Source organism: Taurulus bubalis, assembly GCF_910589615.1.
Source record: "Taurulus bubalis genome assembly, chromosome: 15".
In the NCBI taxonomy this organism is placed as follows: Eukaryota; Metazoa; Chordata; class Actinopteri; order Perciformes; family Cottidae; genus Taurulus; species Taurulus bubalis.
The window spans coordinates 20,080,658-20,105,990 of NC_136603.1; the positions used below are offsets into that span (position 1 = coordinate 20,080,658).

A 25,333-nucleotide genomic window follows, 5' to 3' on the forward strand; every position below is an offset into this window, starting at 1 on the left:
CTGTTTAGATAAGTGTGTGTATAGGTGTGTGTAAGGAGGGGCTCTCTGGGTAGCTGACACTTAGCTGCCATACTACCGTGTTATGGGTGTCCTTATAGATGCAGCGGACAAGCAGGGCAGCTGGTTGGATGGAAGAGAGGAGCAGGTGGTAGACCTTTACGTGTCTCAGAGGCCCACTGGATACACTGTAATGCATGCGTACATGTACAGTGTTAAAACCACGACATATAAAATACACTTCATACCAAGGGCTAATTTAGAATAAGGAAAAAAAAAAAAAGAATAATTCAAATGGTCATGTTTAAGTTGACTTCAGAAGTTTCGCCTTGACCTCTGAACGTGGGAACAAATGAAATTACAAACATTGAAGTGCGTGCCTCTGTGGGTTGTTGTCTACTTTGTAATCCCTTCTTGCCCCGCATGCCGGACAAGCTTTGAGAAAGTATTCACCGACTGACCGAGAAGGCAGGAAATGAAACCGTTCAATGCAAAATGAAATACGTCTTTACTTCAACTTGATTTTGAGTAATCACACTGAGGTCCCTCTGTGCTGCCGTGCACTACTTCTACCGGCCTTCATTCTTTTTTTTAAAGACTGGGAATATATAATAAATCACTTTTGTTCCCTGCAGGAAGTGCTGGAGTCTCCAGGGTACCCTCCGCTATCTGACCATCGTAAAGGACTCGGCCCCGGTGAGAACTCTTTATAGCACTATTGGTGTATGACATAAACTTTCTTTTTTCATTTTGGGCTTGTTCGAGAAGAACCAACATTGTATTCTCAGTCCGTAGAGGGAACAACGGCTAATCAGAGAATACAAAAGTGTGATGTGGGTTTCCATCTGTCAACTTAAAAAACATATCAAACAATTGGTTTTTTATCGTGACCAAGAAAATACAGCGGTCAGCTCCCAAACAGGCCATCAGATCAGGTCACCTTCTGAAGGGAGGGGAGGCCGGGTGGGAGGGGTCTCGCACACAATACGACCTCTCAGCTGAGAAACCTGCCTGCCGGTCACTACGGCGTGGTGGAGATGCACGAGAGAGAGAGAGGACTGAGCAGATGTCCGGAAAAAAGAGGAACGGACGTGGCGAGAACACGGGGAGCAAAACAAACAGAGTGAAGGTGTTGTCATCAGGTTGAAATAAACGGAGAGAGAGAAGAACTACCAATTCAAGTCATTCAAGGATCGATATGAGAGCAGAGAGGACCAAAAGGCTCAGAAACAGGTAATGTTGTTTTCACTGTGACGTGGACCAGTATGCTATGTATACGGATATTGATATTGCATATGTTCTATATGAGCAGCAGCAGGTGTACGTACTCACTCAGCAGGTTATCAAGGCCCTCCCTGGTGTTGTTACGCGGCTTTGACATCTAGAACGGCGGATTCACCTCAGAGTGACATTGTATGAACTTTGAAATCATGTTTCTTTTATTTTTGTTTTCTGTGATGTGAGAATTTATTTAGCATCAGCGATCGTTGTTTACTCCTCTAAAACAAAGCGGTTGGATGTAGACAACATTATTTAGCTTCTATCGGGCCAGAAATGTGGTAACTGAGTGTGTGTGTGTGTGTGTGTGTGTGTGTGTGTGTGTGTGTGTGTGTGTGTGTCTGGAGCAGATAAGGGAATCCCCCTCTGTTTCCAAAACGCCATGGAAACACTGAGAGACATCAGGCAGGCCTACCAGGACACAGGGAGGGGAAGCAGGTGGGCAGGGTCTCACACCCGCACACACAAACACACACACATTCCCATGAGTGTGTACCGGCTGAAAAGAAGTGATTATCCCCAGGCGGGTGGCATTCAGCTGACAGTGTTGACAGTGCAGACGACAACATCTGTCCATACGTGTAACCACAAACAATTTTTTGCGTGAACAGTTAACACTCCATCCCCCTCACACACACATACAGTCACTTGAATACACAACACAGTGTCCCTGGGACAGTCAACAACTGCCTCTTACTTTACAACAACCAGTAGAATGGTGTCCTCTCCGGTTACACTCCTGTCCTGTATGCAGGCACCTGTCACTGTGTCCAGAGGACAAGCTGTTCTGCCCAAACAGGTTAGAAACACGTTGGGAGGGGGGGGGGGGGGAGGGGGGGGGGGGGAGAGAGAGAGAGAGAGAGAGAGGACTTTTTGGTGAATCAGCTCATTGTCTGCTATGTGGCGCTCTCACCACGGAATACAGTCCAAGCTCTCCAAGGAGAATAAAGGTCTTTGAGCTGGTCTCTAATTTCATAGCTTCAGCTTCCAGTAATGTGGAGAGAGAGAGAGAGAGAGAGAGAGAGAGGGAAAGGAAGCTGTTGGCATTATGTTCAGTTCAGCAAGGCAATAAAGGTCATCAGCGTTGATGGTTTTCTCAGTAGAGCACCAGCAAACCTCTCCTGAGTGCATAGATGCTCACCTTGTCCAAGACGCTCTGTGTTCCTCTCCTCTTCCCCTCAGCAGAGGAGGGCTGTCTCTGCCGAGCCTGGGCGACAGCAGCAGACGCTGGAGTCATCTGGATCCTGGTCCCTCGTCCGGTCTGATGAGTACCAGGACCTCCTGCCTGCCGGTTCCCCCTCAAAACAGGTACACGCTGGAGCTGGACTCATTTTTTAGGCCAATCAATAGCAGGATTAAGCGTTAATGTGCTTGTCAACATTACATTTAAAGATAGACACTGACAGTTGGAAATGAAACATTGAATAAAATAGACTGGAAATACTGCCCCAACAATTGCACTGGTTTTGTACTAAACTCATCTGTGACACTCACACAAAATAAATGACAAAAAAAGGTCTGATTTTGAGTTGTCCCTCGCAGGCCGAGGACAAGAAGTGTGGTTGCTGCCTCTCCGTCCTCCCCCGCCCTGCGGTCCGTGGCTGAGCCCGGCCAGCTCAGCCAATCAGCCCCCAGCATCATGGAACCCCTGCTGTGCTCAAACACTGTGATGCAGGCCAGAGCACACATCCAGACCCGTACGTAGATGTCGTAATTAAAGCTTTGACTTATATTGGAATACTTACAAAGCAGTAATATTTGTAGATCAGAGGAGGACTTTTTCTCCATATGTTATAAATATTCAAAAGGAAACAGTGTTGTATATAATGTACAGTGGGAATCGCTTATAGTGATCACATCTGTCCGGGTCAAATTGATCACTATACTTTCATTAGTCAGGAATACAAAGTTTCACTGCTACATCTCGTTAGTTCGTTTTATTTTCGTTGACGGAAAATTACTTTCTTGTTCGCCGTCATGATTTAAATGTGCAGTGAGTAAAATAAAATAGAATTACCGTACTTTTAAATGGTTTGTTGTCTTGCTTTTTTTGTATATACTGTATAACACCATTTCGGTTGCTGATGGTACCTGTGTGCTGATGGTACCTGTGTGCTGATGGTACCTGTGTGCATGTCGTTTTAAATGTATAATCTCTTCCTGTCTGCAGGACTTGGCTTCCAAGACACTGTAAATGAACAAAAGGTGAATTTGAAACATCCTTATATCACCTTCACCTTTTGTCTTGTCATACTGATATTAGTTTGTCTACTTCATAAGTCCGAACCATTTGAATAACTGTCTGTATTCTGTGCTGATTCTCGCAGGGGCCCTTACTGGCTCTGCATCCCAGAACACCCAAGCTGTTGGCACCGCTAGACAGCCGGCCCAACGACATTGCGGCTATGCCAGCGCTAAAGCTCTGTCTTCCCCTGAAGCCCATAAGCCGGAGCCCCCTTTGCTCCAGGTCCCGGCTGAGGAGAGAAAGGCTGTCCTGGGGCAGCCCACGCACTGGCCTTCTGACCACAAAGGGTGGCAGTGAAGAGAGCGGGTCCAGCAGCCACAGTTCCTTCGATCTGGAGGATGACGATGAGGAAGATGAGAGGGACGTGTGTGAGAGAGCTTCAGGGGGAAGACACATGAAGTTAGTTGGAGAGAGACTGGCTCGGTGTTCGAACGATGTGAGCCCCACTGAGGCTGAAACGGTTGGGGAGACAGGGCAGCATCTTAAAGTTCTGTCACAGATCAGTCACGTTCCACCTATCCACAGGTCGGCACATGACCTGGATGGAGAGCCCATCAACTGTACAAGCTCTCACTGTGAAGGCAAAGCCACCAATGACTCCTTAATTACATATCACTATGCACAACAAGGAAACACCGTGAACAATGAATTATCTATCACGTCAAAGTCTAAAGAAGAAAGGAACCATGTGGGCTGCACCCCAGAGCCTGACACCGAGATTATCCATAGGATAACATTCCATTTGAATAATGACCAAGGTGATGCTATTGCATCCTCTGAAGGGACTTACAGAAACGACCTGCAGCATATAAAACAGACAGGAAGAACAATAAGGGATTCCTGCTGTAAAGAAACCCAGGTAGAGGATCCAACCCCTCGTAGGGAGGATGTAAAGATACCTGCCGGCACCACCGAGGAGACAATTCAATTATTTACTGCAGCTGGAAACCTGACACGGTCAGACATGGATCCCAAGGGAGATGAGAGGATGTCGAAGGCCTTAAAGTCGGTTCTGAAAAAGGACAGGAGAACCAGCATGAACTGTGAACTAAGAGACATTCCTACGACCCATCAGTCCTTCAACGTGCTTGCACACAAAGACCGAAAGTCCAAAAGCAATCTGAAGCTCTCCACACAAGTTAAAGACAAAACCAAAAACGACCCTGAGCTAATAATCAGTGGAGGGACGGCCACAAAAGTCAAGTCGAAGCTCAAATTTGTTAAAGGTGCTGATTGTCACATTGTCACCCTTTCACCAAGAAAGAAGCTTAGTGATCACGGCAAAAGGGCTAATCCTGACAAGATGAACAGAGCTCAGCAGCATGCACCGGCGAGGGAGCTGAAGAGCAGCCGGCAGTTGAAGAGACCCGGTCCAGCGGCGACACGGAGGTCTAAATCTACCGTAGACTTGATCGCCTACAAAGACATGTGTCAGCAGATGCAGAGTGGGGACGAAGGACCGGCAATCTACGAGATGTTTACCGGCCCCATTTGTGGAAACATACGGGTTTCCAGCTCCTGCGAGAAAGTGAAGGGCAGGCAAGTGCAGTCTGCTCCGCCTAGGAAAACACAGCAGGGCCATAAAGTCAAACACAGACCCCTGAAACAAGCGCAGAGGAGAGGTCCGGCGGACAGTGTTGTGGTTTCCACTACAAGCAAACCGAAGCTCGTGTCCTCTCGGGTAAAAGCTCACGTCGCAGCTGTTCCAAGGAAAGGCACAAACAAAGTTAAGAAGGATGGACACACAAAGGCTGAGTTAGTTCCTTCTGAGGATGTTGGGATTTGTCAGAGTAGTGCTCAAGAAACCGTGTTATCTACCATTGAGGAGACTCTTTCTAGACATGGGTCCGAAACGATCAAATCAAATGACAAAACATTGACGCCAGCAGCTTCATCTCATGCCAAAGATCATGGTCGCCCGCACATGAATATGCAAGAAATAAGAAACCCAAACCGACGGGTCGCTGAGCCTGCGTCGTCTCAAAGCCCCCAACAGCCGAAGATCAACACCTGGACGTCTTCCAGCACCAGCCACACCATAATGTCACCGGTCTACCAGAGGTTCCTGGACGAGGTGGGGGACGGGCCGCTCACAGATGACCTGCTGCAGTGTCTGGCTGAGGAGCTGTTCTCATTGGATGAGAGGGATGTGTCCACAGACCCGGAAAACCTGTCCAACGGGGAAGACGAGCACGTGTCAGGAAGAGAGACATTTCCTGAGGTAAACTTTTCCTGGGCAGTATTACATTTTTTCTTTTGACTGAAGAAGGTAGTCTGACTTTCTCAGTATTGCAAGGGAGGGTTATTTTCTTCCCCCTTACTTTGCAATATAGTTAATAGTTACATAAGCAGACTTTCAGTTTCACCATGGTTCATAATGGTGCACCTTTCCACATGCACAGGGCAACAGTCCTGTCTCTGTATCACGTTTCATCCATGTTTACATTGCTGGCGCATATTAGAAGTTCCATTCAGGTGATAAGGTCTTGAGGTCTACACAATTAAATGTGTTGTACCAACTTAACACTGCTATATTCCTGTTGACACGCAGGTGTTTCTCCAAGGCAAGAGGTGAGTGAAAAGAAAACATGTATTACCCAGGAGAGGGCCTTGGTTTAGGTTCAGTCCCCCTCACAAACTTAATATTTTTTTGTAAAATCCCTCACAAAAAACAATGGCATTGTGAGAGACCTAGAGGTTTGTTGTAACAAATAAATACATACAATTGTGAATTCTGTGCATTTTGTTTCAGGGTAATTCAGCAGACAGTGCTGCTCTGCTTGGCTCTGTTTTGGTTGTAGACGACGCCATCACATGGACAAAGGGCGAAGTCCTCGGCCGGGGAGCGTATGGGACAGTAAGTCAAAAAAAGTATGGTTTAAAGCACTATGGGTAGACATTGGTGCTCAGCTAACCCTGGTGATCACCGCTGCACTCTTACCAGGTGTACTGCGGCCTCACCAGCCAGGGCCAGCTGATTGCTGTGAAGCAGGTGAGCCTCGATTCCACCGACACTGAAGCTGCGAAGAAGGAGTACAGCCGTCTGCAGGAGGAAGTGGAGCTGCTAAAAACCCTCAGACACGCCAACATCGTGGGCTTCCTGGGTACCTCACTGTATCGGCACGTGGTTTCCATCTTCATGGAATACATCCCCGGAGGATCCATCGCCAGCATCCTTCACAGGTTGACAACTTACCCAGAAGACTCTGTTGAGGGTTTAGCAATAACTGGTCTGCACGAATGACTTCAACACTGTCCCTTTCGCTGCCCTCAGGTTCGGTCCACTACCAGAGCGAGTCCTGGCTTTGTACACCCATCAGATCCTGGAGGGGGTGGCCTACCTTCACCTGAACCGAGTGATTCACCGAGACTTGAAGGGAAACAACGTCATGCTGATGCCCACCGGCGTCATCAAGCTCATAGACTTTGGCTGTGCGCGGCGTCTCAGCTGCCTGAACCACACCGCCAGCAGCAGCGGAGATCTGCTTAAGTCCGTCCACGGCACGCCTTACTGGATGGCACCGGAGGTAGATGAGTTAAAATGGCCTTCTTGTGAAGACGGCTCCTTTCTAATTACTAGAGTTCCATTCATTTCTTCGTTAGCTAAATGGAAAAATACCTTTTTATGCCTACTTCACAGTGCACTTCTTTAGCTCTGATCTTCCTCTCGCCAACAGTTCTTAGAGCTCCCCGACAAGAGCCCCAGATCAGAAGCAAACGAGAGCTTGAGCGCTGTGTGAACTGCCCAAAGACGCTAGAGAGGCCCGACGGGGCATTGCACACACGTTCCAGATATCTAGCATCTTCTAAAGACCTGGAAATGTCACAGTCTGTTTGGGATCTGTAGCCATCGAGAGGACAAGACAAGGCGTTGCCTGTAATATTCTGAATTTTACTCAACTTTACTCAATTAAAACTAGGACAAACGTTGTGGTTGCATTGACAGGGAACAGCTAAACATAGTAAAGACTTGTGAAGATGTAGTGAATGTACCTTACATACATAAGTCCCGCAAACTGCTTGAACAAAAAAATCCTCTCGCATGGTATGACATTTACCGTGCCACTACTCTACTTGGTTCTCGTGACAAAACCCTTGTTTGGAGACTAGTGTTCCTCGGGGTATCCTCCAGGAGGAAGATCTTGTAGCGTGTCCAGGTCGCCGGTCAGTCATGTAGCAGGACAACAGCGAAGACTTTAAAGACTCCCATCCATCCATCCATCCATTATCAGCCGCTTATCCGGGGTCGGGTCGCGGTGGCAGCAGGTTCAGCAGGCCGACCCAGGCTTCCCTCTCACCCACAACACTTTCCAGCTCATTCTGGGGGATCCTGAGGCGTTCCAAGGCCAGCCGGGAGATATAATCCCTCCAGCGTGTCCTTGGTCTTCCCCGGGGTCTCCTACCAGTTGGACGTGCCTGGAAAACCTCTAATGGGAGGCGTCCAGGAGGCATCCTGACTAGATGCCCGAACCACCTCAGCTGACTCCTTTCGACACAAAGGAGCAGCGACTCGACTCCAAGCTCCCTCCTGATGTCCAAGCTCCTTACCCTATCTCTAAGGGTGAGCCCGGCCACCCTGCGGAGGAAGCTCATTTCGGCCGCTTGTATTCGAGATCTCGTTCTTTCGGTCACGACCCAGAGTTCGTGACCATAGGTGAGGGTTGGAACATAGACCGACCAGTAAATGGAGAGCTTCGCCTTCCGGCTCAGCTCCCTCTTCACCAGGACGGACCGGTACAGCGCCTGTTTTATTGCTGCAGCCGCACCGATCCGTCTGTCGATCTCCCGCTCCACCTTACCCTCACTCGTGAACAAGACCCCGAGATACTTGAACTCCTTCGCTTGGGGTAGGCAGTTTGTCCCCACCTGGATTTAAAGACTCCCGATTACGGGAAAGCAAGTTGCGTAGCGTGAACCGTGCAGCAATCGGAAGCCGTTTAGTGTGACCTTGGCTTTTATCTCACCTGGCTCTCGTCATCTCGTCCCCCTCCTCAGGTTATCAACGAGACAGGATATGGCAGGAAGTCAGACGTATGGAGTGTGGGCTGCACAGTGTTCGAGATGGCCACAGGGAGACCACCGCTGGCACACATGGACAAGATGGCGGCTTTGTTCTACATCGGGGCTCAACGAGGGTTGATGCCCGCTTTGCCAAATGGGTTTTCCGACCACGCCAAGGATTTTGTAAAAATCACCTTGACATGGTGAGACCGGTTATCCTCCTTGGACAAATCCCTTTCACATTCGCCTAGCCTCTAAACTATCCCTAATCAAATGTTAATGAAAACGTGCTTAAGTTTGTAACTAATTGAGTTAAAGACCTAATTTTGTGAATACTTTTTCTATCCATAGTCCTGTTTAGGAATTAGTTCTCTTATTAGTGTTTTTTCCCTTCTCTCAACTCCAGTGACCAGAGACTGAGGCCGTCTGCAGAGCAGCTGCTGAAGCATTCGTTCATCCCGCAGCGTGAGACCAGAGCGCACCTAAAGAACTGCTGTGCTCACCCACAGGGGCTGTGTGGTTAACAAGTTACACATACAAAGAATGTTTTGGAGTTCAATTCAGACTTCTCATTCTTTTTTTTATTTAGATTGATAACTCAGAAAATATAAATATTCCTTTGGGACCCTGCCACTTGTCCCCAGTGACGCACGAGGAGTACAAAGTATATCAAAAAGAGAACATTGTAGGAATTGAGTTCATAAGCTGACATTTAAGAAACTACATGAGAAGCACTTTTCTACATTTAACTTTAATAGAACCTATGAAATGTGAACAGACAGAGCAGATTTTTGTAACATTATTTTCTATAGTAAACTTATAAATGTGCCAATATTATAAGTACCTTAATTGTAACTACGTCCCTCTGCTTTATGATGTATGTAGATTCTGATAGAAATGTGTCTAATCCATATTTCAGTATGCAGAGAATTTTAACTACTTCCTGCTAGCGTCCCACTGATGAGTTATTGAGGAATCAGTGTGTCAAACTGTGACTTGGATGAAAAAGTGATTGGCATTACTATCAGAAATAGTACATGTATGTCTCCTCACATTCAAACACAGCCATGTATTTCCCCCTAGACTTTAGAAACATGGATAATGCATAAGAAAACAACAACAACCAAGGTTTATACCGTGTCAGGGTAGTGGCGACTTTGAAGTTTATTGGTAATATTAAAATGTAAAGGAAAAAAAAAGGATATAAAGAGTGGGTTATGCTTATTTGTCCACATCTGCTTCTGCGTGCCCAACTGTTTATCCCTAATGGGTAAAAACGGCGTTTGAATAACCCGTTGAAGAACAGAGGGGCGGTCAGGTCAACGTTTGGGAACAATATGGAGTTTAATGTCTGAAACGGTTGTGAGGCGTCTCCGGACAGGTACATGGCTGTAAATGTAAATGAGGAACTCAGTGACAAAACCTATAAGGGACGTCCACACTGCAGATACTTGAGGTTTCGAAACGATATTCAGCAGGTCATGTTGCATATTGCCAATTGGTCACTATTCCGACAACTGGGAAGGAACCGAGCCAAAAAGGGTATTTCTTCCTATATTGTACTATGTTAATGGCTGATTGAACAATACTTACATGAATCCCCTGCTGACATCTAAAGGCTACAGCTTCATGTCATAAAATTATGTCTGATGCACTTCAAAGTAAAAAGGGTTACGTAAACTTTAATAGCACACTACTATTGTCTGTCAGTTTTTTTTTTTCTTTTTCATTATTGAGGCACAACCTTTGGCATACAGCTTAAGGTTTACTTATAGGTCCCAAAAAAAAAAAAAATGTATTTTTTGGTACAAATTGCATGGCTCTGATGTGATAAGTAGGTGTTAGATGTGCCTGTGTTACTGAGGGCATCAACTGATGTCCCCTGTGATGGAAAAGCACAGAACAGCACCCCCTGTAGGAAGGTCGGTAGAAGCACACACACACACACACACCACTGGAATGCTGCAATCATTCACCGATGATGCCCAATCCTTTGATCAACAAAATAAAGTATTTTATAGGTATTATAGTTATCTTGTTATACTTACAAGCAGCTCCAAACCTGAGTAGTCATGGTATAGCTTTTTTCTTCTTCTTTCTTTAAACATACAAAAACGTATGTACATTTATCTCCACTTTCTGTAAACAGCAAGTACGCGTTCTCCTTTTAAATCCCTTTGATGATTGAAACATGCAAATCATACGCACAGTACTGAAGTATAAAAAGAAATCACAATGAGAAAGAAATTGAGGAGATGAAACTTTACACCTAAAAAAAAATAAGAATTTGCATCCATCAACAGTACTAAATGGAATACCAGCGAACAACTTGAATTCATCTCCAGCTGGCCACTGGCTTCCTCCATACAACCGCAGAAATGTGATTCAATTAAATTACTTGTTTAAAAAAAAAAAAAAAAAAGATGAAAATGGAAAAAGAAATACACCTTCCATGCCTCTTATAGTACTTGTAATACTTGTTTTTCTCCTCCATGTGGAGATCTGAAATGCAGGGAAGACTTCCCCAGCCCAAGTGGTGAAAACACACACTTTTGCACATTCCTAGACTCAACTGAGGAGGAAGGAGAACCAAGCAGCGATTCAACACTAACAGAAAGACAGGACCGAGCATCACAGCCCAGAGATCTGACAGTCAGGAAGCATAATTTTTTCTTTCTTGTCTCAGAAAGTGAGATGTCCAACAATACTTATCTTTTCAATCTTTTTTTTTGTTGCTTTTTTTTTGAAGATAAGTGTTTTTTCTGCCTTTCAGTAAAGGGTTTATCGGTGACAAAGAGTTATTTCCTTAGGGCACTTAACAGGGAGGTGAGCATAGTCTGAGCTGTGTGGGTAGTTTGTTGCCATTTCCATGGGCTGGCCATGGCTGCAGAGCGGTGGACTCAGTGTCTCTGCTCTCCCACTTCATGTGGCGATTCACTAGGAGGAGGAGGGTACTGCTGAGAGGTCCGCAGCCCACCTGGGTATGACAGGAGGGGAGGAGGAGAAACACGAATAAGAAGGAGGAGGAGGAGGAGAGAGGGAGGGAGGGAGGTTAGCCATAGAGCTGCAAGCCAGACGAGACACACTGCAGTACAGGAGTGGAGCCAGGAGGAGAAAAGGGGAGAGAAAAAGATGTAGTACCTGCAGCACCAGTGCCACCCTTGGAGATTTTGTTCACTTTGGAGCATGAAGTGGAGAATGAGGAGGAAGGGTGGTGGTTGTGGCTGGCCTCTTGGTACGCCCTTTTGCGCGATGACGATAAAGAGGTGGATCCGGGCGGAGGGAGCCCAGGCCCTTCCATGCCGACCAGTCCCGGAGGCCCCCGCAGCGGGCCGGCCCCGCCGTTCCCGCTGTACGTGTGTGGATGCGGGTGACTGTGCTTGTGGTGACGATGGAGGCTGTGATCGCGGTGCTGCTTCTCCTTGCTCACCAGTGGGCTGGAATGTTTACTCTTGATGTTGTTGGCCACGCCTTCGTCTGATGAGCTGTGGCGCTCGGCCGATGAGACTTTTATCTTCATCTTAAGCTCATCTTTGATTGGCTGTCCACTTCTATCCAGCTGGGAGCTGCCGCCGGACCCGGGGACAGCCAGGCGGAGCTTAAGCGAGCCTTTGTCCCGTTTGTCACCGTGATGGCGTCTGTCTTGCCCTGAAGTCGAGGAGGGCACTTTGATTTTCATTGGGGACGCTTGGTGGGGCTGCGAATGCTTTCTATGGTCTACTTGGCTCGCAGAAGAGGATGATGCATAGGTAGAAGAGGAGGAAGATAACATATCCGCCCTCACATCGAAATCCATTATTCCCCCGTGCTGTTCCTGACTGCGTTTCTGCCCAGAGACCGCAAGCTCCGCGGCATGTTTCTCTCGGTATTTGTCCAGGGACAGCTTCGGAGCCGCAGCCGGTTGCGGCGCAGGGGGCTGAGTGGGCGGAGGGTAGGCAGACTGCGGCTGATGCTTTCCCGCTCCGCTCCCACCCGTGCCTTTATGTTCCTGTTTGACAGGGATGAAGTCTAGTGTTTTCTCAGTCCTGTATGCCGGCTCTTGGAGAGGGATGCTGAGGGGTTCCTGTTTTATACAGGCGGAAGGGTAACCTGTCTGGCTCTGGTTAACCAGGGGCCACTCACTGTGGCTAGCCGGGTTGTACGTCCCGGCCAAGGCGTCCAGGGACAGGGGCGCGGCTCCGGACTGGCCAGGCATGGCCTCGCCGAAAGAGCAGCTCGCTTTGGAGAAACTTGAGTTGGCGCAGAGCGGCACATCGCCGTGATCGTGGAGCATGGAAGGCCCAGGAAACGGGTTGTCGTTCAACTGAGAGTTGTCGCCCTTGGGCTTTTTGGCAGCTTGTGTTGCCTAGGGGACAGAAAGATATGCAACGCTGTTAGAAATTTGGTTTCAGTTGGCAGTATGCTCACTGAAGGGGGTTTAACAGTGGAACAATCCGTGCAGTGGGTGGATTTCGGTTCTGTAAATGTGTGATGTTACACTGCCACCAATTGTTTGCCAAACAGGGGAGTAATTCATAGTTCATATACTTTAGACTATTTAACATCGTTTTCAGAACTGTTTTGGTGAGACTATGTACTTTAATACATCCTGCATTTATAATCTAAATAAAATGGACATGACTACTGCATGAAGCAGAGAAGCAGGGCATCTTACCCTCCAGTTGCGTATCCTCTTTAACCGGCTGGGCGTCTTCTCCAGAATCTGCAGGAACTCGTGGGTCAACTCTACAAGTACAAGGCGTGCGTGTTGTCATCAAACTATCTCAAACTCGGCTGCAACACTGACACAACGGCCTCCTTTACACACTCAAATACTTCAAATATTTGAATTCTGTAAGCGTTCCCCAAGTAAACCGACACCTTCAGAAACGTGTAGCAAGATGTGAGAAATCGCTGCAATATCTTTTTTTAAACGCATTATACAAAAGTAAAAACGCATCGATTCAATCTCACCATCCAGCAGCTCGAGGGTGACAGAGTTGTCCACGTACTCCCACCAGTGTTTCCCATCGGTGGAAACTGGGATCTCCCAGTTGGACCACTTGCATGCCAGGTGGATGCACACGCAGGAGATCACTGTGGGCTTGTACTGGAGGCAGAAGGTGGTGAGGTGTAGACTGCATAGTCAGTGAGGGTATGTGTGTGCGATGAGTGTGAGTGTGTATATATGTGAGTGAATGAGTCGATTCAGGCGTCGTCCCGAGTAGTCCCACATATGTAGAAAAAAGAAAAGAAAACACAAGAGGGAGCGGACCGTTTTAGTCTACGGTATTGGTTGCAAAAGATGAGCCATTATTTAATGGCGTTCATACATTAAACAACCTGACAATGTAACAGTTTGTCAGTTTAAAAACAGGTCACAGTAGAGGTGATGTCCATTAACCTTGTGATTCAGGTAAAGACACAATACGATTAAAAGGTAAGCATTGAATAGTGCCATGTGGAAACGTTTTTGTTCCAAGGAACCTGGCTGGGTTAAATGTCGAAACAAAAAAAGAGTGGGGGGCCATGTGTGGTTGCTAAGTGGAGTCCCATTGTCCAACACTGAACACTGGGGCCACACATGTGACGGTTACATCATTGGACAGCTAACCGACGAGGGGCTGCTCCTACAACCCTCTCTGCATGGGTCTCTGGGACTGTGTTGAAGGGAATACACCTAGGGGGCACTGCAGATCAATGGATACAACATGACACTACACTGACGTTGTCTCAACACCAAAAGCATCCCTAAATATAAATATCAAAGATAGTCCGACCTATGATGACTCACAGGTAAAAGTATGAATATAAAATGTGCAACATTGTCCTGCAAAAAGAAAATTGGGTGGAATAATGTAAGTTTAGATCATAATTACAGTGAAAACTATTCATATCCTATCAAAAGTAACATGTTAGACAAATGGCCGCCACACAAACTGCTACTGCGCCACTGAGCTTTGGTTCTTTGCTAGCTTACCTATGGTGAACAAAGTATAAATCAGTTAAAATCAAACAAACATCAAGGCTGTTGTTTTTTTTTAGATTGAAAGTAGGTTCTTCACAACCGTAGATCAGAGACTGAAGCAATTTTTTTTTGTCTTACAGGATGAAGATTCTCAAGAAAAGCACTCTTGGTAAGAGCCAGCTCAGTGCAGTACTTAAAACACAGCTCACATCCAGCAACCAGACAGTCAACTTAATAGAAGCGATGCAAATTCCATTCCACCACTGTCAACTAGAACCAAACCCTTTAAGGACCATTTTTGCCGACTTCAAGAAGAACATTTTGTCCTCGCTTTAGAATAAATCATAATCCCCAAATGCAGTATGAGACTACTCATTATTATTATTACATAATCTGCAGGTCCTTAATGGGTTGCGATTACGTCTTTCTGGTCACATGTTTTACATGAGATACATATAATAAAGAATGTTCTAGAAAAGCTAGAAAATATGGGCATGTAAAGACAGGAAAATATTGCAGACTGAAATATTTGAGGAGATAATGCATTTTGAACAAATGGATATGAAAAAGAACATTTAAAAAATGTATTTGTGGTACTTACCGGAAGGACCTCTACGAGAAATGTTTACATCTGTGCAATCTTTAGCTGCTATTCAGGCTACCAAAGTGTCTTTCTTTTAGAATTATGCACTTTTTCGCAACCGAACAAACATGTGGGTTTCAAGCGCACCACTACACTTCACACCTTGCATTCAACCCAAATCTGTGCCAACACGTGGTCCCTTGTACAATACACCGCACTGCAACTGGGGCCGGTAACGCTACAAGCCACCCTGTCCCGCTCCCTTTGAACGGGGGAGGGGAGCCGAGGGGAGGAGGCAAGCATCCCAACAACCGCCAGCGCAAGTAGGGCCCGTTGGACACTGAAAGGGTACCCTGCATTACAGGAAGCTATGGTGTGTAGTCAAAGTGCAACAAAGGAGGGGCAGGATAACAACCTGTTGGTAGCCATGAAATAGGATGTCTGTGCCAGATCCTTGCTTGCTGCAAGAGAAGAGACAGAAAAAGAGGGAAGGGAAGAAAGGATTACCATCTTTGCAAGCCAAATGCATATCATCATTATTAGGTCAGGAAGTGAATGTTGCACTGATTAAGCCAAGGCCAAGACAACACCACTAAGCACTGACTCTTGCAAATAGTTTTACACTTGCAGCAAGCTGGATGATTTTTATGAATGAGGCCAGAACCTCTGATTTAGCCGTGTCAACCATAACCAATATGTATGGGGGCTGTCAAATAAAAGAAATACATTAAATGGCAAATCCCACCAACAAATGTAAGACAATTCAGTCTTGGACTTGGCCCAATAAGCATCTTCAATATTGTGTATGTGCCGTGTCATAGAATTAACTCATGATGGTCATCAAAAGAGCAAGGTATGTGTTTGTGGTCAGGTAACCATTAAGTCAGCAAGGTTTTCACCCCCCTCCCCACCCATGTTTGAGGTGGGACAAATCAGAGCAGAGGGCATAAAGAGCAAAGAAGGAAGCCTCTACCTCGCACTAGCTGGGAACATTTCACCACATCAGTGTGTGGGTGATCAATAGTAATTTCAAAGCCTGGAACAAAATACATGACAGGTGAGTTCAACACAGAGACAGTTGGTTAGGTGACATGTCATTTTATGATTAAACGGAAATGAACCTAGTGATGCATTTTAGGGCCGTCAATTCCGTTTGGTATCGATTTGGTAAATATGAATAGTGGAACCATTTGTTCTTCATAATTATTCACTTTTTCTTTGGAGGAAAGTCTTGAACATAATCAATAAGCTAGCACAAATTAACAGAAACTGTGGCCCAGCTGTAAAAATTTGCGAGAAGAAAAAAAATGTCCACAGTCAAATCAATACCATGTTACATGAGCAATGTCTGTAATGACAGAATGACATGTCACCTTTACATGATTTCAAGAAAATATGCATGTGACAAGATAGCCATATAGCATCTGATAAAATATTTCACTTAACAGGCTGTGACAAATAAATTCAACAGTGATCCCTTACTGATGAAGATATGCCAAAGATAATGATAAAACGCTAACCCTCTCTCTCTCATCCACTCCAGTCACCACTACTTACCCAGGGTCTGCAGCACTATGGATTCAAGTATCACCAGCTCTTGAGCTTGCTGGAGGTATGCCTGAAGTTTGATAGACAGTCATTACAACACAATTGTAATGAGTCTATTAATATCTGCCCCTGACAACTGATTTAAAATGGCCAAAACTCCAAACAGAGAGGCTCATTTTTACTATTGCTTGAAAGCCTTGTGAGGTGAAAGTGTGTGTTACACACCGACAGCAGGCCATGGCAGTTAAAATAAAGCCTTTTGTAGCGTGCAATGGAATTTGGCACAGCCAGTTTAACACAGGGAAAACCATGACCACAGAGAACTGGACAGTCAGATGTAGAAAGGGAATAAAAAAAAAAAATACTCTCAACCAAACAATATAGAGATCTTCTTGAACTTACATTACTCTTTGTGTCTAGAGGTGGTTCTTGGGGATTTAGGCAAGCGTGTGCCACTTTGATCACATGTTCGAGTTTCCGAGGTTGCTCTTCCACTTTCGCGGCCAAGAACAAGGTGGTTGGAGATATTATCTGCAAAAAAATACATGGAGAGTTCTCATAGTCACTAATCGGCAATTTCGGGTAACATGTTACCTAACATGTGATTCCAGGTAGCAGGTCAAGAGTGGTGTTGTGTAGCAGAATACTTACATTCCTATGGAATTTGGTGAAAGAGTGGTGCATATAAAATCTATGCATGTAAACAATGGCTGTATTTATTGTTAGTTGAGAGCTGGAGTTTGGGGTTAAGGAAAATCTTCCGTTGCCAAGAACAGAGTCAACAAGTAAACTATATGCCATCATATCACACGTCATTGAGCGTATTGGCAGTGAACACAAGTCTAAAATAAGTGACATTGAAGAAAAACATTCCAACAGCTGAGCAAAGGACACTTTGTGCAGCAGGCTAGTTACCGCTAACGTGAGCTAGCTTCATGATGGCGCCGACTGTGCTAACTTACTATTAAATAATAAGAAAGCGTCGAATAACTTTCAACTTCGGCTTACTTATTCTAAGGAAACCTCTCGTTTGTTTTGGGTGATTAAACACGATGGGGCTGAGGGGTAAAGTCAGTCAGGACAGAGCAACAGCTGCACACTCTCCTAATGGCCCTTTGAACGTGAACCCACAGCTAGCTAACTGGTTAGCTAGCGTGCTATATTAGCTTACAGCTAACGTTGACCATAACCAACTGACGCTGATATGCCGAGTTAAGAGCTCCACAGCAAAACGGCGTTTTAAGAAACACGACACAGAAACATGAAATGTCGAAGATGCGCCGCTCTTGCTCCTTAAACTAAGCACTCGGCTTCAAATCCGCTCGCGGTATCGGGCCCGCTGCAACTGCTTTTCCTTAGCGCCATGTCCACTTCCAGCCTGGACGGAGGGATAAGTTTGTTTACAAAGGATACACGTTGAGTCTCTGACCCATATCTTGGACCAGGTTCGCCGCTTGTTGTCGGTACGAGAGCTCCCGGTCCGGTTCTACTCCACAACGGCGGGACGGCGTGGTTTCGAGCTGCTCCCGGGTGAAAAACCATTTCGACGAGGATCCCCGGCACGCCGCCATTGCACTCCAACGTTCAGCATCGAGAAAGCGGATGTGACGTCAGTGTCGCACAGGAACACACGACTTCTTCGGCGGTGAGGACGGAGTTTGACGGTGATTGGTCGGTCAGCATCTGCTCAGTCTCCGTTCATGTATCCATCCCGTTCTACGGCATGCTCACAGTATCACATATTCTGATGCTGTTTCATAGCAAGATGTGGCATTGTTCTTCATTAATACCAATTAATGTATTCACATTTTACACAGCTTTGCGTTCGGTTAGGGTCAATTAAAGTGTCAATGCCCAACCTTAAATATACATGAGAAACAGTGTGGACAACAAAGTCCACACAACTAAACTGTTATCCTCTGTAGGCTTTATATAGTATGAAGCGGGCAAAACAAAAAGAAATGTAAATGTCACAGTCTTTGAATTCAAAGTTATTTCCACACAAAGTCATAAACTGGATGCATGAATTTGGTGGTGTTGCATTTAACCCCACCGGGCGAGAAAGACAAATTCAATGTTTTCTCTCATGAGACGTTAGCCAGAGAAGGGCATAGTTTTCTTTGAAGTAGAGCTCATGTTAGTGCAGTTTCTTTCAGCAATGCCAGTATATTCGTTTTCAAGAAGCGAGAGATCACAGGTTATGTGTAGAAAGTGAACTGGAGTAGCCCCGCGTGTGTGTTCTTTGTCATACTGGGATTGACTGCAAAACATTGAATACTAAGAGTTCTCTTTGTCATACTTTTGGGGCCTTTGGCAATAATCCTCTAATCACACTAACATAAATTAACTCTTTATAAAGTGTGGATAAATAGCAATAAACTTTACAATTGAATTCACAAAATGCTGAGTGCAAAATACATTCTGAAAAAGAGACATTGCTTTTGAGTTTTTCAAATGTGTTTTTGGAGCTTCTAGTGCCACAAGCCACATGCTATATAGTCACATTATATTGGAGAGAAGGCAGATATTTCTACAGCTGATATCTCCAATGCTAAAAAGCTCTCACCAACACAATCTAAATTGATGAATAGCACTACAGGTAAGAGGACAAATGTGTATACATCTCTGTCCCTTTAATCATCCAAATATGAATTTTTGTATACAGCATTTACACTGAATCACTGGGTGTGCCATTGTAATTCAGATTTCCGTGTCACTCAAATTGCTCTCGTTTCAGGCCCAAAAATTCCACTGCGTTTCCAGCAAGCAATTTGTCCTGCAAAACAAAAGAGTACACACCATAATGACTCATCGCTTGGACTTGCAGTACATTTTTAAAACCCATTAATTTGCACAATTGCATTCTAAAAGCACACATATAAGACATTTAGAATGGCTTTAAACATTCTGCCAATAACTAATAGTGCTGTGCCCTTTGCACTACTGCTAATAAGCGTGTTCATAGTCAATTCATGACAGCAGCACTGAGGCAACAGCACTGTCAAAATGAAGGAGAGGAACACTTTGTTACCTTCAGCGTGTCATCAAATTCATCCATGGACTCGATCAGCGATCCAGGCTGCAGCTCTCCCAGTGGGAATGGGTAGTCTGTTCCCAGCATCACTTTATCCTGAAAGAGGAATACGTGCACGTTAACTTGAAAAACAACGGCAGTGTTAAACATGTACTGAACATATGCAGATCCATACATCCACATTATCGACCCACAACACGCTCAACACCGGCAACACTCTTCTCAATGTGTGTGTGTGTTGAAGGAATGATGCACACAAGCTCACTTTTCCAATAACATCAACGAGCAGCTTCAGGGAGATGGGGTCGTGAACCAGGGAGTCGGTGTAGAACGAGCCCAGGTATTTCCTCGGACTGCTCTTGTTGTCCACTGCACACAGGTCAGGGCGGACTTTGTGGCCGTGGTCAATTCTGCCAACGGTGAATGGGAAAGAGCCCCCTGTAGCCAGAGGAACAGAAGCAATAAAGGTCAGTATCTGTTATGAGCATGAAGTAAGAACAAAACAATTTAAGTTGACACTTTATATTACTCTGCCGTGGCTCTGCAGAGAAAACATGTATCAGGGACATCTGATCTTTACCTCCATGTGCAAAGCAGACTTTCAGGTTAGGAAATCTCTCCAAGACGCCTCCGAATATCATCGAGCAAATGGCCATGGTCGTCTCTGTCGGCATGCCTTTGAGAGGGAAAAGACAATCAAATATAACCTCTCCTTTCAAAATAGCATTAATAAAGTGGCTTGTTATTACAAGACAGTATAAGTGGGATAATATGCAAAGTGACAGAAGCAAAATCTAAATGTAGAGCATTATTGGTCACCACTAGCCATAATCACAATCCGTCAAATATGATGATAAAACTACAACACTCAAACTGAATGCATTATTCTGGACATTTCTGTCTTTTACATTTGACATTTTTTTTTTTATCATTTTTGCTCAGTTAATGCGTATGGCATACATTTTTCACAAGGGTCTGAGTTCTTTTTTTTAAATTTCGGAAGTTTAACCTCATAAATCTTGTAAGACACAGACCATCAGACAAACATGTCCCCATTCAGGACTGAAGTTGCTTAAAAGATTTCAATCAGTGGAAGTGGAAAATAATAATAATGCTTGATGGTAATTGTTTTTACATTGACATTTTTGTTCTCTCGGGACATCGGAGCAGCTTTTTTTTAAAGGCACATTGGAAAATACAACAGTTTGGATCTGATAGCTTCACCGAACATTTTATGAAATCATATAATGTCGGCGCTGCTCTTTTGCCTTTGCCTTTTTATATATGCGCAGATGAATATGGTTCCAAATTGGTCCCAAAGAAGTTTCTTTCACAAGAAAAGTGTAGTTTATTTCCCAGTGAATTGAGGGACGGGGGTATTCAATACATCTCCTGTTCCCACTTCATCTCCCTCACCCACCAGCCAGGGCAGCCAATACTTAGCCATCCTCCCATCGGTCTGCATGTCCCACGGGTGGACGAATAGGGAGCAGCCCAGCTCCTCAGCTGCCTGCGTGGACGACACACGCCGCAAGATCAGCAATTCTATACGTGAACGAGAAAACTGCACCCTCTGAATACAAAATATGAAATCAGTCAAACCAGTGAACAATGTGTAACGACCAGAAACATCATATCTACAACATGAGCATGTGCAATACTCAATGTCCTCACAGCATAGAAGGGAAAGAGCTCAGCGGCGTTGAGGTCCCAGTTGTTGACCCGTGAGCCAATCTGCACCCCGGGGAAACCCAGCTCCTCCACGCAGCGCCTCATCTCCAGCACGGCCAATTCGGGGGCTTGCATGGGCAGCGTGCCCAGACCCACGAACCTCTTGGGGTGGCTGCGGACTGTCCGGGCCAAATCGTCGTTTAAAAGGACGCAGAGATCCAGCGTGTCGTGAGGTTTGGCCTGTGATCCAAAAAAAAGTTCTAATTAGAATATGTAAATATATGGAAGTGAACCATCTCTATGACGCCCATTTCTATAATGGATCAAAAACATACGTACAATGCGCATAATTGCATTTTTTTGCAAGGGTCATAGTGTATTATTATTGGCATTATACCACTGTTATAAAGCATAATAATGTTATTATAGGTCCCTCAAAGTGGTAGCTATTCACTTTGAGTAAAGTACAATTTAATTTTACTTTGTGTGTCTTGTTCTTGCAAAGATTTAATGAGATTATTTTTCACTTTACTTCAATCAAACAATTGCCATTCATAATGACCTATAATCACATTATAATGCATTATAGCAGTGATGTAAAATCCATTACAACAATGGGAATTACAATGTACTATGATCCTTGCAAAACAATGTCAGCAAGTAATTATGAAGTATTATGATGACCTTATTAGGCCTAAAGACATATAATATTATGATTATTTATGTGTGCTTATAACTATGATGTACTCAGTGCTACACGCAGATTATTATGCATTACACGTATGGGCGTCATGGAGTCTATTACCAAATAAATTTGGAATAATACATTCTTCATCCCAGTGTTGATGCTTCTCTGGCTGAAGAAGGATTAAGACAGTAAAGCAGCTTTGCATACAATAAGCCGCCATGGTGTTTTCATTAAATTTGATCCATGCTGCTTAGTGTGCGCTTACCCAGTAACTGAACATCACAGGAACAGTAGAAAGGGCCTGAACGGTGACACCTGAAGGGGTTAGAGACCGAAAGGCACCAATGAGACGAAACCCTGTGGTCCTTGTTGGTGTCTCTCATGTCTGTGCACGTACCGTGCTGGTCCATGTCCCGTATGCGCGCGCCTGCGTCCCAGCAGTTCTCTTGGATCACTCGGAACAGCTTCCCGTCCTTCATCATGTTTGCTTCGCCCTGGAACACAACACCATCAGCAGCCGCATCCCATGTGACCGCGATTCCACATGTTCCCACATAGACACCTTGGCAGCATGCATTGCTCTCGTTCAATCATTTCATTCCCAGTTTGAAGCAGACTTCTTTTTAGGGGGGATTTCATAACACTTGAAAACCACATGATGGCAGCAGACAGCTGATTCGTGGAAGGCGGATGAGATGTGAACTGACACTTACACCGGACATGGCGTGAAAATGTCCTGGCAGACAAAATGTCTTCGTCAAGGTGTATTCGAATGCAGACGCAAACAACACCTGCACAGTGCTCTCCCCTGCCGACGGCTGCAATCAAAAACATCTTGGGTGCACCACACCTGTGTCACAATGTGACCTGGAACCCTCACAGATCTTGTTTTAACATTGGCACGAGGACTCATAGCAGATGCTCATCACCAGGCACGGTTTACAGTCGAATGCATCAACGCGTCACAATCAACCAAGCGTCCTTATGTGCGGTTCGCTGGTGCCAAAGGGCTCAACCCATGTCGGCCGCCCCAAAGTTGAATTGGCAGCTGCCAAGGCTGCCCTGCGTGGTTCTGCTGCGGCATTCGAAAAGGGACTCTTTCCCGCTGATGCAGTGGCACCGTGCTGAGTCCTGCAGCTGCTCACACGTCGAAGGACTTGGAAAAGGTCCACGGGGTGGGGTGCAGGCGGGGGAAGGTACGCCCCGCTGTGTCCCGAGCATTGTGTACAGTGCAATTGCATAAGGGCTTGTGTAGCCTGTCTGTGCATGCATACAGGGGGGATACACAGCTACTCACCTTGCAGTGATGGTGAAGCTGGACAAACCCGTCATATCCATACCTCTGAAACACATCACAGAAAAAGATCACATACTGGAAAACACATTGTGTATCAGATTACATCTCTGCTGTGTGTTTTATTCAGATGCAAAATCTGTATAAAAGTAAACTATCCCACGCACATCCTGCTGTGGGGGAAGCCTCAATTGTGTTATCCCATCTGCGAGGGGTTCAATCTTCATCCTTGAGGACTATCTCCTCCAACGCTCTGGGTAACTCAAACTGAGCGCCATGAGGCTGTTGAGTCCTTTGCATACAGATGAAGTCGCAAATGATCTACGTGAGCAATGCAGCCGGTCGAGCCCTATTTCATATCCCGACACATCCGCAGCACTGTGTGCTTCGCTGATGCCACAGAGGAGCTTCAGCTATGTAAAGTGTGATATGTTATTATTATAATTGTGTTATCTGTTATCACCTTGCTATTTCATGATCTTTTAAAAGAATTTTGAGAACTCTTCTCATCAAAGTGAACCGAGGACAAGTTTCAGAAGCGTGCTGCAGAAAATGATGCTTTGCTTTTGTTTCAGAGGGTCAGAGAGAGCAACACAGTTAAATTCAAAGGCGATCATTATGCTCTAGTTTGTATGCAGCATCCCCTATCCAAATCCTACAACAATTCTATTACAGTCTAAATGTGTCTGAATGACAAACATGAGCAATGGCACGACTCGGAACATTTATCTGTCTGTGTCTTTTTTTGGCAAACAAATGGAAGGGCCCAGTTTGCGCGAAGGGAAAAGTTACGGCTTCATTACTACTTATCTACATTTTAGGGTTTTTATTTGTTTGGAAGGAAAGGCTGATTTAGAAAATATGACAACCAAAATGATCCCATTCATCACATGTATGGATATGAAGAGAGCCTCGGTGATGCAATACATCGAGACCCACAGAGCAAATCCTAAATGTGTCACTTCTGCTTATGTAAGCATCTAGTTGGTTCATCAAACAGCATGCAGAAGTAGAGAAATGCAATATTGTTTCAGTGTAGCACACAGTTTTGATTTGCCCCCCCTGCCCCAAAAAACAAATATCAGTTGGCCTTGCATGTGTTCATCATACATCATAACTCATGAACAAGACAAGGCCTGACTTATTATGTTCCAACATACATGTCCTGTGTAAAAAGGAGGAGAGAAAGACCAACGCTGTCCGGCACTGAACAGGTGAAATCACTAGCCAAGGCCAGGCCTCCATAGCAACAAAGACATACGAGCAGGAACAGGTAACAGATAGGATAACAGATAGGACAACAGATAGGACAAGGCAGAGCAAGGCCAAATCCACCTATTGATTAAAGTTTAACCATCCATAGTGAACACAGATTTATGGAGTGAGCTGTTAAACTCCGATGGGAAAAGCCTGTACACTTCATTTTACTGGCTTTAATTGCATTGAACTGAAAGAGAAGTTCTGGCTGCTGCAGAACTGATAAAAAGAAAAGAAAAGAAGAAACATCCAACCAACCACTCGCTGTGTGGATTTACTCCGGAGGTTCCAGGCTGTTAGAAAAACCTCTCAGATCCTCAATGAGCTTGTGTCACTCGGTGCCTACCTGCTTCAAATCGGGCCAGTCCTTTGGTAAAATATGATTATGAATATCGACCTTCATCCTTACGATTACCGTCTGGAAAAACGGGGAGGTCTACTGTAAAGGATCACTTGCTGTGAGCGCAAATCCAGCAAAGTGTCTCTCCACCGTCAGCAGAAACCAATGACCGACAGGTGACTGCATGGCGGCTGCTGGGACACCCTGGTCATTCATTACCTAGTCTGTAAGACCAGCAGAGTAATCATTAGTCTGTGGAGGCATATAGCCTGATACACCCTGAACCATTCAGTGGTCGGCCTATTACAGCCTTAAATATGATTCCCTCTGTAGTTCAACCACACACACACACACACACACACACTAGTTTAAAGCAGCATTTCTGTACAGCTGACTGCCTGTGTTATGCCGAGTAGAGTGTTGTGCTTATAGTTCCATAATGCATGTTCG

General features: G+C 45.3%; 3 protein-coding genes across 4 annotated transcripts; 1 reads left to right on the forward strand and 2 right to left on the reverse strand.

Moving 5' to 3' along the window:
* Positions 1 to 1,657: 1,657 nt before the first annotated feature.
* map3k19 (mitogen-activated protein kinase kinase kinase 19) lies at positions 1,658 to 9,045 on the forward strand (the record flags this gene model as incomplete). The annotated part of the gene is made up of 11 exons (XM_079230965.1): positions 1,658 to 1,713; positions 2,030 to 2,074; positions 2,458 to 2,583; positions 2,818 to 2,972; positions 3,446 to 3,480; positions 3,603 to 5,741; positions 6,273 to 6,377; positions 6,465 to 6,703; positions 6,795 to 7,047; positions 8,516 to 8,724; positions 8,928 to 9,045. 11 exons carry the CDS (start codon positions 1,658 to 1,660, stop codon positions 9,043 to 9,045), a joined length of 3,480 nt encoding a protein of 1,159 aa, XP_079087091.1.
* A 1,938-nt stretch (positions 9,046 to 10,983) lies between these two features.
* ccnt2a (cyclin T2a) lies at positions 10,984 to 18,170 on the reverse strand (the record flags this gene model as incomplete). Of its 2 annotated transcripts, XM_079230863.1 has the most annotated exons (10): positions 10,984 to 11,498; positions 11,663 to 12,866; positions 13,176 to 13,246; positions 13,475 to 13,638; positions 15,467 to 15,512; positions 16,025 to 16,087; positions 16,609 to 16,669; positions 17,002 to 17,130; positions 17,251 to 17,332; positions 18,013 to 18,170. In XM_079230863.1, 10 exons carry the CDS (start codon positions 18,168 to 18,170, stop codon positions 11,422 to 11,424), a joined length of 2,055 nt encoding a protein of 684 aa, XP_079086989.1. The 2 variants fall into 2 exon arrangements, with proteins under 2 accessions (XP_079086989.1, XP_079086988.1); XM_079230862.1 differs by lacking the exon at positions 10,984 to 11,498 and having other exon boundaries at positions 11,574 to 12,866.
* Positions 18,171 to 19,312: 1,142 nt separating this feature from the next.
* Positions 19,313 to 24,946, reverse strand: acmsd (aminocarboxymuconate semialdehyde decarboxylase; the record flags this gene model as incomplete). The annotated part of the gene is made up of 10 exons (XM_079230718.1): positions 19,313 to 19,375; positions 19,631 to 19,729; positions 19,899 to 20,071; positions 20,214 to 20,309; positions 21,050 to 21,143; positions 21,308 to 21,544; positions 22,258 to 22,307; positions 22,390 to 22,486; positions 23,290 to 23,334; positions 24,890 to 24,946. The coding sequence occupies 10 exons, from the start codon at positions 24,944 to 24,946 to the stop codon at positions 19,313 to 19,315; spliced, it is 1,011 nt and encodes a 336-aa protein (XP_079086844.1).
* Between the last annotated feature and the right edge of the window lie 387 nt (positions 24,947 to 25,333).